At 35.1% G+C, this 15,433-nt stretch overlaps 1 protein-coding gene across 4 annotated transcripts in view; it reads left to right on the forward strand.

The window, feature by feature from the left end:
- The window catches only part of PCCA (propionyl-CoA carboxylase subunit alpha), a 391,732-nt gene that overhangs the window by 132,661 nt on the left and 243,638 nt on the right, over nucleotides 1-15,433 (forward strand). For all 4 annotated transcript variants that reach the window (XR_012002039.1, XM_026003697.2, XM_026003698.2 and 1 more), the window contains one exon: nucleotides 14,840-14,918. Coding sequence is in view for 3 of the 4 variants with exons in the window: in XM_026003697.2 (XP_025859482.1) it covers nucleotides 14,840-14,918 (79 nt within the window). In the remaining variant the exon portion in view is untranslated. The remainder of the gene's footprint in view (nucleotides 1-14,839; nucleotides 14,919-15,433) is intronic.

Raw genomic sequence — 15,433 nt, forward strand, 5'->3', positions numbered from 1 at the left:
TGTGAAATCCGTTAAAAAGTGAGGTATTTTACTTCACTGTTTTCCCATTGTTGAAGTAATGTGGTGATTGAGGTCAGGATGATAATCCCTGGGAGATGGGAACTGGAGATCTTCATCCCCTCTCTCCCCCCACCCCCACCCCAGCCCCACAATTGTCACTTAGGGTATTTACTTACATTTTCTTTTATTACTCCAGTATACACCTTTTGAATTTAAGCATGATTTTACAAGTTCTCTCTCTGTATTTTTACCATATTCATTCCCACTGCCTTTTTTTTTCTCAGCCCTTAATCATATTTTTTTGTTTTATTGTTATTCTTTCTTGAATTCCTTTTCTTTTCTTTTTTTTTTTTTCTATTACTCTATTGCAAAAGACTCTGCATAATGTTCCGACAATAATATGAAAACAAGGAACGTTTGGTTTTTGTTGGGAAACTTCCTGTCTGTGAACTCCTTTTGCGTTAATCTATCAATACTTTGAAATGTGCTTGATTTTTGTTCCCGGAAATAGAGTTAGGATCTAATTTTTTGTTTGCCTGAGTAGAGGGAGAGAGATAGACAAGATTAGTTTTTCTAAAGAGAATGATTGCCTTTCTGTCAAACAAATAAATAAAATCTTAACAACCAAAAAAAAAAAAAAAGAATAATTGCTTTTCTTTCCAAATCAAAACAAGTCATGTTGTTATTGGTTTACTTTAGCTTGTAATATATCTTGATTATAGCTGCATATGTACAATATTGGTTCATTCTTACTTAAACTAAAATTGTTGTTTGTTTATGTGTGTGGATGGTCAACTTAGGAAAGGCAAAATATCCTGTGTCCACTTCACACTTTGTTTTTCCATGGGAAAAATACAGTGATAAAAGGATGACCTGAGATATATACAGGTGATATATACACCTGTATTTATCTCTAGTAGTAGCAGAGATATGAATAATTCATAGTTGGACTGCAGTATATAACATGTTTATATTCTAGTTACTGGATGAGTATAGATCCCAGATAGTACTGACGCATATGAATATCACTTTAGTCTGAAATGTGTGAACCCATACAGTATAGCAAAACTAAGTTGATAATGTTGAAACTAACTATAACTAATTTGTAATTAAAAGAAAAATAAGATTAGGAGAAAATTATGAACAAACATACACAAAGTGGGTAATGCATTTGCTAATGGTATTCATTTCCTCAAATTTCTTGAATTTAAACTACCTCTTTGTATATATGATAGGAATTTTTCCATGTAGCCAAGTGTTGTATGGCAGCCATGTTTCCCAGTATATTCTGAATTGTGTTTCCTTGGAAAATTCTAGTAATATGCTAATATTTGAGTTCATGTAGATGTCATTAATTCATAAGAGCACTAGTATTCCACATTTGTATTGCTCTTTCTTGTGATCGTAAGCAGAGAAGGGTTTTTCTTCATCCTATGTGTTTACTTCCCATTGGTCACGTTGTGGGATAGGAAGGAGTTCTGCTGTCTTGCTAACCTCATGCAAAGAGTGAAGCTGATGGAAGTTCTGCCATTTGCAATGTCATGGATCACAGAGGCAGGAATTAGAGAGGGCTCAATTGGGCTTTTCCCATGATTCAGTGTTCACTGTTGTATTTCATTATGTGGTTTCACTATTTATGCATGATAGTCATCATTTCCCAAATCTTGAATTCATCAACTTCTCTCCATTTCTCTACTGATCTCTTTCTGTTTAAGCTAATGACATCTCTTCTCCTCTCTCTCTCTCTCTTTTTTTCATCTCTTGTCTTAATCACTCTAATAGCCTTTCAAATGTATTCCTCTGTCACAGGTGGGATTCTTTTGGAAACAGATTCTGGAATTTTACTGGGGAAATACTCTTGGGACCAACATGTGTGAGGGAGTGAAAGAAACTAGACTGAAGGAAAAATTGAATTGAGTTGAGATGCAGACTCAACAAAGGCCTTAGCCTGCAAAGAGCTCTGGTCTTTTATAGTTGTTTCAAATTAGGGCCATGGGATTGAGCCTTATACAACCATATCAGCTTACCACTGGATGTGGGCTGCCCCGAAAAAGGGGCAAGATCATAGGCAGAAAATTGAGGACCAAGACTTCAGTAGCTGGGGGAATGGCTGATAGATAGAAATCACTATTTCACAATTTTGATATATATTTTTCATGATTGTTCATTTCTGAGTACTTTCAGATTTTAAAAAAGATTTTAGTTTTTTTTTTAAGATTTTAGATTTTAAATTTTATTTATTTAAAAAGATTTTAGTTTTAAATAATCTCTATACCCCAAATGGGGCTTGAACCCACAACCCTGAGATCAAGAGTCTCATGTTCTACCATCTGAGCCAGCCAGGTGCCCCAGATTTCTATTAGGTTTTTTGACTCATGATTCTTAGGAATACATTTTAAAATAACTGAACATTTTCTACTTTTTATTCTATTAATTTCTAAATTGCTTTCTGGTAAGTGAATATGATCTTTTTAAATTTAGAATCTTTCTGAGTTGTTGAGAATTATTTTACAGCCAAGGAGTAAGTCACTTTACATATTACATGTGTACCTGAAAAGAATGTATATTCTCAAATTATTGTGTGATATATTTTATAGATAACCAGCAGGTCAAAGCTACCTATTAGGATGTTGAAATCTTGTAATGACTTTTTGGCTATTTATTTGATCAATTTTTGAAAGAGTGAATTTCCCAATTCTCCCTTGCTTGTTAGGTTTTGCCTCTGTATATTCTTAAGATAAGTTAATGGGTAATATTACAGTGTAATGTGTCATCTTGGCTAATTTTGCTTTTAATCAATGTGTAGCGAATTTTTGCTTTTTAATCTGATTTTATGTGATGATAATATGTCTACACCAGCTCATTTTTCTTTTTTCCTTGTATGTTCTTACAACTTTTAAATCAACCAGTGAACCATTGTTTTAGGTGAATCTCTTGTAAGTATATTACCTGGTGTTTCGTTTCTATTCAGAGTATTTGTCTTTTAACCAGAGTGTAGTCCATGTATACTCATTGTATATACTACCGTATTTTGATTTATTTATATTGTCTGCTTTTTTAAATTTATTATTATTATTTTTTTATTATCTGCTTTTTATTTTTGTTCCTTTTCTGGATTCTGTTTTCTCTCTTTTCTTGACTTCTTGATGTGACTTTAAAAATTTCTCTTGTTCTGTTTTATTTCATTTCCCCTCCACCCCTCTTCACCATGATAGAAATTTTACACTCATGTTTCTAGTCTTTCAGTGTTTACTATAGAAATTTCAACTTTGGACACCTGGGTGGCTAAGTGATTGTCTGCCTTTGCTCACGTCGTGATCCTGGGGTTCCGAGATCGAATTCTGCATCTGGCTCCTTGTAGGGAGCCCGCTTCTTCCTTTGCCTATGTCTCTGCCACTCTCTCTGTGTCTCTCATGAATAAATAAATAAAATCTTAAAAAAAAATTAAATTTCAGAGATATTCTTTCAGGTGTCCTTTATTCTCCTATATTAAACTTTTTAAAACATTCACTTATTTTAAATTTCAGTCTAAAGTTTATCCTACTACCAAAGAAGTACTTTAATGCTGTTTACCATTTATATGCTTTTTAATATTTTATTTCCTTATTTTTTTGCTTCACTAATAAAACTTTATTATAGGGTGAAATCATCCATTGTTTATTTAGCTTTACCCAAATGCTTATTTTCTTTGTTCATTGTTCCTTTCATCTTTGATTCTTTCTGTTTTTCCTGGAAGTTACTCTTTAGAAGTTAGTATGGTTAGTTAATTCAGTTTTTGTTTGCATGAACTGTCTTTCATTCTTTCTTGAAAGATAGTTTTGCTGTATATGCAAATTTAGATTGATAGTAGTCCTCTATCAGCAAAGTGCTGGAATGTTGGTATTGTGTTACATAGCTATTGAAGACATAGCTCTAATTTTTGTTTCTTTGTAGGCAGTCTGATCTTTTTTGTCTGCTTCATAAAATCATTTTTATTGATGTACACTTTATGAAGAATGAAATCTAGCTATTTGAAATGTATAGTTTAGTGAATTTTAATAAATGTAACAATTAAGATATAAAACATTTCTATCCTTTTTGAAATGTCCCTTCCCCCATTTTAATTTCCACTAGCAGCGTTTGAGAGTTCCAGTTATTCCAGCAAAACACTTAACATTGCTTGTCTTTTTAGTTTTAGTTATTCTAATGGTGTGTAGTTTTATTTCTTTGTTATTTAAAATTCTGTTTCCTTAATACCAAAATACTGTTGAGCATATTTTCACATGCTTAATGCTTTCACATTCATTAATCTTCTTTTGTAAACTGTCTTCAAATTTTCAGCCCCCCTTAAATGATTAATAATATTTTTTTAGCACAGTTTTAGATTTAGTGAATAATGGAACAGTTCATTAAGTAGATAGAGTTCCATGTACATTCCCAACCAAAGCCTTCTGCAGTTTTCTAAATGTTAAAACTTTGTGTTAGCGTAGTGTACTTGTTAAACCAACATTGATACATTAACTGTAGTCCAGAATTTACATTATTTCCCTGTTGGTATTGTATAGTTCTAGGTGTTTTGACAAATGCATGATGACATGTATCTACCATTATAGTTTCATTCACAATAGTTTGCCTTGTGCTTTACCTTTCAACCCTCTTTTCCCTTCCTCCACATACTGCTTATTATAATTCTATGCTCTTGCCTTTCCGGAATGTTACATACTTAGAATCATACAGTATGTAACCATTTCAGATGGGCTTTTTTCACTTAGCTACATGCATTTAAAAGTTCCTTCATGGGGGCGCCTGGTTGGCTCAGTCAGTTAAGCATCTGCCTTTGGCTCAGGTCTTGATCTCAGGTTCCTGGGATCAAGCTCTGTATCAGGCTCCCTGCTCAGTGGAAAGTCTGCTTCTCCCTCTCCCTCTTTGATCTCTCTCTCATAAATAAAAATCTTAAAAAAAAAAAAAAGTCCCTTCATGTCTTTTTGTGGCTTGATTTCTCATTTTTTAAAATTGTTGAGGGGTGCCTGGGTGCCTCGGATGGTTAAGTATGTCTTCAGCTGAGGTCATAATCTCTGGGTCCTGGGATTGAGCCCCACATCAGGCTCCTGGCTCAGCAGAGAGCGTGCCTCTGCCTCTTCCCTCACTTGTGCACTTAACTCTCTCTGTCTCGAATACATAAAATCTTTAAAAAATAATTGTTGAATAATATTCCTTTGTATGGATATACAACAGATTGTTTATCCATTTGCCTTTTGAAAGATATACCTTGGTTGTTTCTGGTTCTTGGCAATCATTAGCAAAGTTGATATAAGCATTTTTATGTGTAGGTTTTGTATGGACATAAATTTTCAACTCAGTTGGGTAAATACCTCGGAGTATGGCTGCTGAGGCCTAGGGTAAGGTTATTTTGCATTCCCACCAGCAGTGAATAAGCATTTTTGTTGCTCTCCTATTGCTCTGCATCCTTAATAGCTTTTGGTATTGTGAATGTTTTGGATATTAGCCTTTCCAAGAAGCATATAGTAGTATCTTGTTTTAATTTGCATTTCCCTGAAGACAAAGATGTGGAGCACCTTTTTTTTTTTTTTTTTTTTTAAAGATTTTATTGATTCATTCATGAGAGACACACACAGAGAGAAAAAGAGGCAGAGACACAGGTAGAGGGAGAAGCAGGCTTCCTACAAGGAGCCCAATATGGGGCTCGATCCTGCATCCCAGGATCACGCCCTGAGCCACAGGCAGACACTCAACCACTGCAGAGCCACCCAGGTGTCCTGAGCATCTTTACATTTGCTTATTTGCCATCCTGTATCTTCTTTATAGAGGAGTCTCTTTAAATCTTTTACTGATTTTTTAAATTGGGTTTTCTTATTGTTGAGTTTTAAGAGCTCTCTTTTAAATACAGGTTCTTTATCAGATATATGTTTTGCAAATGTTTTCTTTTAGTCTTGACTCTTGCTTACATTCTCTTATTTTTTTGTTTTTGTTTTTACAGAGAAGTGTTTCATTTTAATAAAACTCAGTTATCAATGTTTTTCTTTTATGAATTGTACTTTTGGTATCATATCTAAAAACTAATTATCAAACCTAAGGTCATCTAAATTTTCTCCTATTTATTTTCTAGAACTTTGTTTTTATATTCGGGTCTCAGATCCACTGAATTAACTTTTAAGGATTGTGTCTAGATCCACTTTTTGTGTCTGAATGTCCACTTCTAGCACCATTTGTTGAAGAGATTATCCTTTCTCTATTGAATTGCTTTTGTTTCTTTGTCAGAGATCAGTTGACTATATTTGTGTGTGTCTGTTTTTGGTTTCTCTATTCCATTGATTAATTTTTATGCTCTTTTATCAATTCTGTGTTGACTGTAGCTTTTCTAATACATTTTGAAGTTGAGTAGTACCAATCTTTTGAAATTGCTATTCTCCTCTAACATTAGCTATTTGGGTGTATTGCTTTTCTGTATAAATGTTAAGATCAGTTTGTTGATATCCACAAAATAATTTGCTCGGATTTTGATTGGGATTGCATTGCATCTATAGATCAGGTTGAGGAGAATTGGTGTCTTACACATGAATATTTCTCCATTTACTTAGATATTCCTTAATTTCATAGTTTTCCTCATATAGATATCATACATATTTTGTTAGATTTATGCCTAAGTTTTTTTAGGGGGCGTGGCTAATGTAAATGGTATTGTGTTTTTAATTTCAAATATGAAGTTTTCATTGCTGGTACATAGGAATACAATTAACTTTTTTACATTGACCCTGTATCCTGCAGGCTTATTAGTTCTAGTTTTTTTGGTGGTGGTGATTCTTGATTCTTTGAGGTTTTCATTATAGAAATCAGATTACCTGCTAATGAAGAATTTTATTTATTATGTGTTTACTTTTTTTTTTTAACCTTTTTCTTGTCTTATTGCATAAAATCGAACTTGTATAGGATGTTGAAAAGGAGTGGTGAGAAGGGATATTCTTACTTTGTTCCTCATTTTGGGGGAAAGTTTCTATGATCTCACCATTAAGTATAAGGGTAGGTGTAGGTGTAGATGTTCTTTAGGAAGTTTAAGGACTTTCCTTCTATTCATAGTTTGCTGAACTCAATGGGGGTGAATTTTGTCATGCTTTTTCTCCATCTGCTAATAGGGTCATGTCAGATTTTTTTTCCTTAGCCTGTTGATGTGAAGGATTACATTAATTGGTTTTTGAGTGTTGAACTAACATTGCATAATGGGAATAAATCCCACTTGGTCATGGTATAATTCTTTTTATACATTGGGATTTTTTCCTTTCAGTTATTTTTATATCTAGGAATTCAAATTTTAATTCTTTCTATATTTCCATTTCTCTCACCATGATCATTTTTTCTTTTTAGAAAGATTTAAAAAAAGATTTATTTAGGGACGCCTGGGTGGCTCAGTGGTTGCGCGTCTGCCTTTGGCTCAGGGCGCGATCCTGGAGTCTCTGGATCAAGTCCCACATCGGGCTTTGTGCATGGAGCCTGCTTCTCCCTCTGCCTGTGTCTCTGCCTCTCTCTCTCTTTGTGTCTCTCATGAATAAATGAATAAAATCTTTAAGAAAAAAGATTTATTTATTTTAGGGGATCCCTGGGTGGCTCAGCAGTTTAGTGCCTGCCTTTGTCCCAGGGTGTGATCCTGGAGTTCTGGGATCGAGTCCCACATAAGGCTCCCTACATGGAGTCTGCTTTTCCTTCTTTCTGTGTCTCTGCCTCTCTCTCTGTCTCTCATGAATAAATAAATAAAAATCTTTATAAAAAATAAAGATTTACTTATTTTATTTATTTGTTTATTTATTATTATTATTATTTTTTAGATTTAGTTATTTTAGAGACAGAGAGTAAGTGATAGGAATGGGCAGAGGGAAAGGGAGAGGGAGAGAGAGAAAATCCTGAAGCAGACACCCCACTGATTGTGGATCTCACCACGGGGCTCTATCTAGCCCAGGACTCTGTGATCATGACCTGAGCTGAAATCAAAGTCAGCCACTTAACTGACTGAGGTTCCCAGTTGCCCCAGAAAAAAATTTTTGCTTGAAGTATAGTTGATAAAGTTTTCTTGAAATCCTTTTCCATATTTACAGTGTTTATAATAGCTGTAATTTATAATAGCTGTTTTAAGGTTCTTCATTTCTGGGTTTGTTTCTGTTGACTCTTTCTCCTGAAGTGCATTACATTTTACCTCTTTTCACATGTCTGTTTCTCTCTCTCTTTTTAAAATAATCACTATGCCCGATGTGGGGCTCAAACTCATGACCCAGAGATTAAGAATCACATAGTCTGCAGGCTGAGCCAGCCAGGCATCCCTTTTCACACGTCTCTTAATTTTTTAAAAAGATTTATTTATTTACTTGAGAGAGAGCGAGCAAGTGAGCTTGCATGTGAGTGAGCCCCTCAAGGGATTGGCGGGGGCGGGGGGGGGGGAATAGAGGCAGGGGGAGAGGGATAGAGTCTTAAGCAGACTCTTCACAGAGCCCGAGGGAGGGGCTTCCTCTCAGGACTCTGAGATCATGACCTGAGTTGAAACCAAGAGTCTTTGCTTAACTGACTATACCACCCAGGTGCTCCCATATGTCTCTTAATTTTTAATTGGATTATAAACACTGTGAATGTTATATTGTGTATTTGGATTTTGTTATCTTTGTGTAAAAGGTGTTAAAGTTTATTTTGTTTGATAGATCAGTTAATTGCTGTTCATATTAATACGTTTTAGGCTTTTTATTTATTATTTATTATTTTTTATTTTCTTGGCTTAAGTCAAGCATAGATTTACCTGGTATTGTGATTCAGTAAGTATATGGCAGGCCATCTTTCTGTATCTTCCATGCTTCCTGTCCCTGAGTTCATAATTTCTATTTCATTAAACATCTATGGTTTCTTTTCTTTCTTTCTTTCTTTTTTTTAAACATCTATGGTTTCTTGGTACAATATAAACTCTTATAAAACATAATGTTTTAGGCAGGAGAGAGGTGATCTTACATATATTTGAAGAATTCCAGTGACTGCTGTATAGTTTGAGGGGACCAAATGTAGTGGTAGGGAATTGTGTTAGGACGCTACTGCAAGCAATCTATGAAGAAGTAGGTGATGGTTGTTTGTATAAGTGTTGTGGTCATGGAGATGAAAAATAGTCAAGAAATTGGATTTTTTAATAGACTTTATAGCCGTTGCATACTATCCAACAGAGTTCTAGACATAAACTCGGGGAACTCTTACATAGGGTTCCAAGCAACACATTCAGAAATATTCATGGGAGCATTGTATGTATAAATCTGAATGTCTATGCATACTAGAATGGATAATGCTTCAGTATATTTATACAGTGAATTATATTAGAGTAGTAAAAATAAATGATTTGCTACTACTGAAATTATAAATTAATACATTTACTTATGGGCACCTGGGTGGCTCAGTGATTGTCTGCCTTTGGCTCCGAGGAGTGTAAAAATTCTATAAAGCAAGAATCATTCATGTTTATTATTATCATTGAGTGGAATATTGTATGAGTATAGGATATTCACAGTTTACAAGTGTCGATCTATAGATCATTTGCTAATTATAAACACAAAATGGCATATTTTTCATGAGGAAATTTAATGAACACCATTTTAAGTAAGCAAACTTCATAAGGAAATGGACAAATGGTTTTTTTTTCTTCCTTCTTTTTTTTTTTTTTTGCTTTCTGGTGTCACAAAAGGATTAGGGTATGATATCAGTTATGTAGTATTTAAAATTTTTTTATAATTCTGAATCTAATAACAAGGAAGCAATCAGGTAAATTTAAATTGTGGATTTTTGTTTTTAAAGATTTTATTTATTTATTCATGAGAGACATATACAGAGAAAGGCAGAGACATAGGCAGAGGGAGAAGGAGGGTCCCTGCCAGGAGCCTAATGTGAGACTTGATGCCAGACCCTGGGATCACGCCCTGAACCAAAGGCAGATGCTTAACCCATGAGCTTGGGTTAACCCATGGACAACCCAGGTGTCCCCAAATTGTGGAATATTGTATGCAATCGCCACGTTGGATTTTTCAAAATTATTACTTTCAGGAAGGATCCCCCTCTCTCCCACATAAACAAACACAAACTACAAACCAAAATGGTAACTGAACTATTTTACATTAAAGGAGAAGAAAAGATTCCAACAATTGCAATGCATAATACTTGATTTCTCTGTAATTGTAATGTTAAACTTCTGTCTGGAGATTTTCTTTCTGGCTTTCTTGGAACTCCCTCTCCTACCCAGGTTCTTCTGTTCTTTCTTTTGAGGTCCCATTATCAGATCCTGTTCTATCCATGTGGAAGATTATCCTGCTCTTTAAAATAGCTTTCATTTCTTTTAACTTGGAACCTTTTAGGAAATAAAAGCCTTGCAATTAATTATAAGTGTTTTCCTACTGTTTTTAAAAGAAGATAAGGGGTGCCTAGGTGGTTCAGTCCGATGGGCATCTGACTCTTGATTTCGGCTCAGGTCATGATCTCCGGGTCCTGGGATCGAGCCCTGGGTTAGACTCCTCACTAAGCAGGAGTCTGCTAGAGATTCTGTCTCTCCCTCTGCCCCTCCCCACTTCACTGTTCCTCTCTCTCTTTCTCTAAAATAAATACGTCTTAAAAAAAATAAAAGAAGACTACCACCACCACCAACAACAACAAAACCATACTCTGACTCTAAAGAGATTTCTGATTTGTACACCAAATTAGGAGTAGGACATTTCTCAAGAAATAATTCACTTTCATTAAAAAAAAAAAAAAACTTTTTGTCTCTGTCATTAATGAAATCTTAATTTAAGACACCATAGATGAAAAACTATATAAAATTATATATTTTATGACAATTGCATCATTAAGGTGTCATTTATTTTATTGGTTTTATGTTATCAGGTTATGTTATCATGTATGGGGACAGGTTTTGCCTGAAGCAGAAAGCTTATATATTATGTCTTGTATGGGACAACATTATGCTGTCAGTTGGTAAAAAGAAATAGTTTCTTTAGACTTGCCATCCATAACAAAATGAGAAAGTGCTGAATCTCCTAGACTCTTTTTCATGTTCTTATCATCCGTATCCAAATTGCCAACAATTCTTTCTGACTCTGTCTCTAAAGCCAACTGTCAGCCTGAGTCCTGGTCACAGCTGGCTCTCCCTTGGAACACTGCAGAAGCTTCCTACTCAGTCTCCCTATGTCCACCTTTGCCCTTCTACAATTCGTACCTTGCAGAGTAGCCAAAGAGATTGTCATAAACCTGACCGTATAACTTCCCAACTTATTCCGTCTGTCAGTAATGTCCTTCCCTTACTGTTATTCAGGGGGCTGGCTCCAGCTCATGCAGGCCTCACCTTCAGTATCCATTTTCTTAGAGAAGCCTTCAAGGAAAAGTAACCCTAAACACCTTCAATCACGTCCTTCTGTTGTCTCCATTTGGAACTCCTCAGCATTTCACCTGTTGTGTGTATATTAATACATGTATGTGTTCTGGATGTATATGCATATTTAGGTGCCTGTGTCCTCACACATCTTTTTTCCACTAGATGATGGTAGGTGCCTTGAGAGCAAAGAACTTTCTGAATTGTTTATCTTTGTTTCCCCCAGAGCCAGATCAGTGCTTATTAGCACATAGTGTTATACTGAGTGTATATGTTTGAGTTGATGAACAAAAATGTGATGGAGAGTTAGAAGGAAAGACGATTGCTGCTTTATGGTGAAAAGTAAGACCTGCTGTTTGCTGGGGGGACAGGAGACCAGACCTGTCCTTGAGGTTTGAGGACAGAAATGTAGGAATGGTGGATGCTTTGGTAACCTGAGTTTCTGTATTTTCCTAAATATCTAATTTTTTTCTCATGTAGTATTTAGTTAGTTTCTTTTTGGAAGCATTAGTTGGAAGGTAAATAGAAAACGGAGAGTCCATGCCTGTTGGAGTTGGAGTGTTAGTAGGAGCATCACATGAATCTCTGGTCTGGGTTATGAGATCAGGTAGTGGGAGTAGGCAACCAGTGAGGATAAGAAGCATGAAGAACTCGCCAATAGGGCGTGCGGTATCTTTTTTAAAGCAATCTTTTCATGCCAAGAGATTTTCTCCTTTTAAAAAACTTGGAGAATTTTGTTTTGTTTGTTTTAAGAAGATTGGCCTGTTTAAAACCTATGGCAACTGAAGAATAGAAAATTAAAGGACTGCATCATAGACAAAAGCTGAACCCAGGAGTAAGTACTCCAATGGATAATAAATTGGGACAGAACATTAATGGAAATTTTGTGTCTAGACTAGGTAAAGTAAAGGAGTGGTGATAGTCATCAAATTGATTATTTTGGATTTTTCCAGGAATGTCAACTTTTGGCTCTTTTTAACCTTTTTCTTCCAGTTCCTGGCACCCCAAGATTTATCCTCATCAGAGTTGCAGAGACACAATAAGAAAGTAGGGGTGAAGGACTGGGCTTTTTGATATTATTTAACATCATCTTTGTGGAATATTCTTCCCCTCTTCAAATGGCTAGGTCTAGTTTCTACATGGCATGGTGACAACTTAAAGATATGTTCTATCTGAGATTTAATGACTAACTTGGCATAGCAAGTTGAGTAGAAAATCTTAGCTTTATATTATTTTCAATTATAGTTCAGAAATTAGATTGAGTTTGTGACTATAATGTCACTAGCTTATGGCCGTTTCTTCCTCTCTCCCAATTGTGTTATATTGGGTTTGTTTTGTCAAGGAATCTTGTCTTTCTGGGTAATATGTATTGACAGATCTAATGCTACATTACTTCCTTTTGGGGAGACATTTTATAATTGCTTTAGTACATACTGCCCTGTTGCCTAACAATATCCCACCTTTGCTAAACATAAAATCTCTCATTGACAAATTACTTTTTGTGTTTTGTCTCTCCATCTAGTTTCTTGTGATCAAGGACAATTTCCCAGTCTTATTTTGAACCTCACAAATCACTGTGTAGTCTAGGGTCTATAGTAAATAACTAAGATGAGATAATACTGGAATCAGAATAACTGCAAATTTCCTAATCCTCAAAGGGAACTGAAAACCAGGATAAGGGATGTAGGTATCTTACCTCCTATGGTTTCCTGTTTCCTGTTTATATGGATAAATAGTTTTGGGTGGTAAGATGATAGGAACCCCCTCCCCCATGGATCCATTTGTTTAAATTTTTGTAAAAATGTTTTCTTAGGCATGCCATGTTTAATGACATGTTTTCTAATTTTTAGATATTATTTCTTCACTGCTCCAAAACAGGCTACAATCTGATTCCTTTATGTGACAATTATTGTGAGGCTATAGCACTGAAGGAGACAAATACTCTTCATTCTCATGTAGGATCTTTGGCATACAAAAGTGAGAGGTGTACATTCTTCCTAATTTATATTTTCATTTCTGTTTTTCTTCTACCATCTCACAGATACACTCTAGCTGGATTATTTCAGTCATTTTTTTAAACTAATCCATGCTATTCCTGCCTAAAATGTTGAAATCCTTCTCATCCTTCATAGCCTCATGTAGATGGCTCTTGCTGTAATATGCTTTCCTTAATCCCTTTTCTGTTACCTTCCTATGATACTTTTTTCCTTGCAGTTTCCAGTGATAGAATTATTTGGGTGCTTTTCCCTTTTTCTCCCAAGATTCTAAGGCTCCCAGTGAGAAAAAGTATGTTAATCTTTCTTCTCACTACACTTAGCATTGCTTTTAAAACGCTGTCCCACATAAATATAATCAACATCAGAACTTTAAAAATTGAATTAATTAGCAAACAGAAAGCAAATGGTATTTTAACTAAGTTGAAGTTAAGAGTGATATTTTGTGGTTTAGAGGTTGAAGATCTATGACATTTGGCCCTCTCTTCCTTTTCCTCTAAGGTCCTATGGTTAGAATGTAGTGCTGTTAGAGCATCACAGGCCTGGAAGAGTCTTTAAAGCACTCACTTCAGAAAAGATCATAAACAAGTGTCTCAGGCATGGGTGTATCCACCTTGTTTGCAGAAAACCTCTAAGCAAGGAGATTTTTACAGCATTTCTTGGTAAATTGGTGGAGGTGACTTAAGTTGTCAAAATTTTTACTTTATAATAATCTAAATACTTATCAACTAACAATTTTATGATTTAATTTTCTCTTATAAAACTTTAGCTGGAGATATTATTTGTTCTGGCCTTACTTTGTGTTTTAATCTTACTTGCTATCATACACATTCCCTGTTGGATGAGTGGAAATAGTGGCGTTAGCCTCTTCATGGATAATAGCGAGTCCTGGAGCTTCTGTTTCCTCCCATAATATAATAACTGTGTGGCTTGATTCCCTCCCTCCTCCCCCCCCATATCATTGTGTCAGTTCTTGATGATAAAAGCTGTAGGGGTTCCCTGTGACTTTTCAGATGAAAATACCTCAAATGCCTGTGAATCATTACTTTTAGAAAAAGGAGTTTAGTTTGTTATGCACGCAAAAGAACACTTTTGGGGAATGTTATATGTGTTTATTTCCTTAATATTATATAAAAGTTGCTTCTTATCTTTGGTTAGTTAATACTATATCTACGTCCATTTTTGGAATCCACGGTCAAATAACTTATTTATGTTTCCTTAGTTTTTTATTTCATTAATGGAGAAAATGTTATATTTATTGATACAAATAGTCTTTTTCTTTTAAAATGATCATACACTCATTTTTAAAATATATATGAGATTACCACGCTGGTGTTATTTTCCTGACTCTAAAGAAAGGAACTTTTAAATAAATTAGTTATTGTCTTCTGTGTTATTGAACATGTGGTCAGTTGTCATGTTCATGCATCCAGATGATCAAAGTCTGAACTTCTGTCTAATTCTTCCCTGCTGTTAGGCTACCCTGTCATGATCAAGGCCTCAGCAGGTGGTGGTGGGAAAGGCATGCGAATCGCCTGGGATGATGAAGAGACCAGGTGAGGTGCTGTCCAAAATATACTTTTGATGAAAATTGCAGTTACTGGAGTTTTATTAAACTGTCAAGTAAACAGATACCAAAAGTGTAATGGAATAATTATAATAAGCATCTCATTTTTACTCTTTTAGATGGGAAAAAATGGAAATTATGCAGAAAACTTCATTGTTTATATTTTGATGATGGTTATTCTCTTATAGAAAGGTTTTTTTACTTTCTTAAGCATAAGAAAGAGTTGTCGTTTTGTTTTTACAGTGTATTTTTTTAAAAGATTTTATTTATTTATAAATGAGAGATACACAGAGAGAGAGAGGCAGAGACATAAGCAGAGGGAGAATCAGGCTCTATGCAGGGAGCCCAATGTGGGACTTGATCCCAGGACCCTGGGATCATGATGTGAGCCAAAGGCAGACACTCAACCACTGAGCCACCCAGGTGCCCCCAAAAGGGCCTATTTCTTTCACTAGCCTCTAACTGGGATTTAGTGTTTTCTCCAAATAGGCAACAAACTACAGT

This window comes from Vulpes vulpes, chromosome 6, assembly GCF_048418805.1.
Source record: "Vulpes vulpes isolate BD-2025 chromosome 6, VulVul3, whole genome shotgun sequence".
In the NCBI taxonomy this organism is placed as follows: domain Eukaryota; kingdom Metazoa; phylum Chordata; class Mammalia; order Carnivora; family Canidae; genus Vulpes; species Vulpes vulpes.